Source organism: Humulus lupulus, chromosome 4, assembly GCF_963169125.1.
Source record: "Humulus lupulus chromosome 4, drHumLupu1.1, whole genome shotgun sequence".
In the NCBI taxonomy this organism is placed as follows: Eukaryota; Viridiplantae; Streptophyta; class Magnoliopsida; order Rosales; family Cannabaceae; genus Humulus; species Humulus lupulus.
The window spans coordinates 64,699,109-64,702,164 of NC_084796.1; the positions used below are offsets into that span (position 1 = coordinate 64,699,109).

At 41.9% G+C, this 3,056-nt stretch overlaps 1 protein-coding gene across 1 annotated transcript; it reads left to right on the forward strand.

The window, feature by feature from the left end:
* The first annotated feature begins 271 nt into the window (after positions 1-271).
* On the forward strand, positions 272-1,458 carry LOC133832246 (uncharacterized). The gene is made up of 3 exons (XM_062262614.1): positions 272-569; positions 720-805; positions 892-1,458. Exons 1-3 carry the CDS (start codon positions 272-274, stop codon positions 1,456-1,458), a joined length of 951 nt encoding a protein of 316 aa, XP_062118598.1.
* Positions 1,459-3,056: the final 1,598 nt, after the last annotated feature.

Consider the following 3,056-nt stretch of genomic DNA (forward strand, 5'->3'; position numbering starts at 1 on the left):
CTGTACTTTCATGATGTACTCATCGAGAGGATCGTTTTGATATATGCCATGCATATATTCGTCGACGTTTCTAGTACCGCCACCAACCGCTATTGTGCACCGCTTGGGTGAGGTTCCGGAACTTGAAATTTTAAATATGGTCATATTATATGTCATTGGACATGATTTTGAATAAGGAATGCTATGATGATAACCGTTTGCTCATTTGGTGTACGTAGGAAAAATGTGATATTACTATCGTTGCTTCGTGGAGAATTTTTCTCAAATTGCTATGCCTTTGACAAAGCTAACAAGAAAGGGTTTAAAGTTCGTGAGGGATGCCAATTGTGAAGAAAATTTCAAAGAACTTAAGCCAAGATTGACTACGACGCCTGTTCTCGTTGTGCCTAATAGTGATGAACTGTTTGTGGTATTCACTGATGCCTCTAGTACTAGTTTAGGTGGAGTTCTCATGCCAAATGACAAGGTTGTTGCCTATGCTTCACGCCAATTGAAGCCACATGAGAAGGACTATCCCACACAAGATTTGGAACTTGTAGCAATGATTTTTTCCTTGAAAATTTGGAGATGTTACTTATATGGGGCAAAGTTTGAATTATATTCTGATCATAAAAGTTTAAAGTATCTCTTTACTCAAAGAGACTTGAATTTCAGGCAAAGAAGATGGGTCGAGCAAATGAAAGACTATGATTTCACTTTGTAATATCATCATGGAAAAGCAAATGTGGTCGCTGATGCATTAAGTAGAAAACCTCATGGTACTTTGGCTTGTTTGGCTCTTGAGGAGTGGAAAAGAACGATCACGGTGGGTGATTATAATTTGGAGCACTATGAAGGAAAATAGATTGCTCGTGTTTCTAATGTGGTTGCTACACAGTGCTACTTCAACAGGTTAAGCAATGTCAGTGGCAAGATGAGAAATTGAGACTTATCTGGAATCAAATCCAAAATGGTGAGCAGTTAGATGGATGGACAGTAAATGTTGAAGGACTCTTATACCATAAGGGAAGATTAGTCGTTGCAAATATCCCTGATCTTAGAGAGTCTATTATGATTGAGGCCCATAGGTCTAAGTTTGTTGTACATCCTGGAAGCACAAAGATGTACCAAGATTTGGAAAGACAATATTGGTGGGAAGGTATGAAGAGAGACGCGACTAACTTTGTAGCTAAGTGTATGGTTTGCCAACAGGTTAAAGCTAAGCACCAGAGACCTTCGGGGTTGCTTCAACCTTTACCTATACCAGAATGGAAGTGGGACGAGATCACGATGGACTTTGGGATGGGATTACCATTAACACCATTAAAACATGACACTGTTCGGTTGATTGTCGATCGTTTGACCAAATCTGCTCATTTCATTCCAATTAGGAAGGATTGTAAGGTTTCTAAACTAGCTCGAATTTATGTGGGTAATATACTTCGACTGCATGGGTTGCCTTCCAGCATTGTTTCATAGAGAGATCCTCGATTTACATCAAAGTTTTGGCGAGCATTGCAAGAAACTTTAGGAACTAAACTTAACTTGAGCACTGCCCCCCACCCTCAGACAGATGGACAGTCTGAGAGGACTATCCAAACTTTGGAGGACATGCTTCGTTCTTGTATTTTAGATTTTGGGGGTAGCTGGGGAGAACACTTGTCATTGGTGGAATTCACTTATAAAAAATAGCTAGCAGGCCAGTATAGGCATGACTCCTTATGATGCCTTATATAGGAGACCATGCAGATCACCTTTGTGTTGGGCAGAACCAGATTAGCATGTCACAATTGGATCTCAAATTGCTAGTACTACTGGGAATATCAAAGTATTTGTTTTTTCCAAGAAAGACTTAAGGTTGTTCAAAGTCATCAGAAGAGTTATGCCAATCTCCTCCGATGAGAAGTTGAGTTTGAGGTTGGTGACTATGTCTTCTTGAAAGTTACTCCTATGCGTAGTGTGACGAGATTTGGAGTGAAGGGTAAGCTAGCCCCGAGGTAGATTGGACCTTTCGATGTTATCGAGAGGGTTGGGGAGGTCGCTTATCGATTGAACATACCAACGCGGTTGGGGCATGTTCACCATGTGTTCCATGTGTCAATGCTGAGGAAGTATACTCCAGACCCATCGCACATCATTGGGTATGAGGCTATCCCTCTTCAAGATGACGTGACATGTGAAGAACAACCTATCAGAATTCTAGCGAGATAGTTAAAGGTGCTAAGGAATAAAGAGATTCCCGTAGTCAAGGTCTTATGGCGAAACCATAGAGAAGACAGGGCTACTTGGGAGTTAGAGTTGGAGTTGTATGAGAAGTATCCTCATTGTTTAATTTTTAGCTTGGGGTTGTACTTTGAAAATTTTGGGACGAAAATTCTTTAAGGAAGGAAGAATGTAGAGACTCAGAAAAAGAAAAAAGAAAAAAGTATTATTTAAATTATTATTTTTGTGGGTGGGACCCACCTGAGTAAATGAGTCAGTACTCATTTTTTTCTTCTTTTCTTTTCTTCTTCTTTTCCCTTCTCTCTCCCCGAAACCCCTTCTTCTTCTTCTCCCTTTATCTTTTTCTTTTCTTTCCTTTGTTTTCTCTCCAAACCAGTCACGGCCACAACCAGTCGGACCACTGCCGAAGTGCCATTTTTGACACACACCAGAGCTACAGCTTCCTTGACCAGCGATGACGGAAACCCCAATGTTTGGTGACCATCGGAGCAAGGACGCGCCTGTACGCCCACTCCGAAGTTTCACCGTCGAAACTTTGAGGTGACTTTCCAGCGAACTCCGACCACCGTTCGGAAAGTGGGTGGTACCGTTGGAATCAGCATCGTGAGAGGATCGTCGCCCACTAAGTCATTCCGATCAACTCACCATTTTTTCTCCGACGAGATTTTGGGAATCTTCGCCCCTTTGGAAGAATTTTCCAGCGACACCGGAGGTAATTTGGGCGAAGGAGCTGTACTTTCATGATGTACTCATCGAGAGGATCGTTTTGATATATGCCATGCATATATTCGTCGACGTTTCCAGTACCGCCACCAACCGCTATTGTGCACCGCTTGGGTGAGGTTCCGGAACTT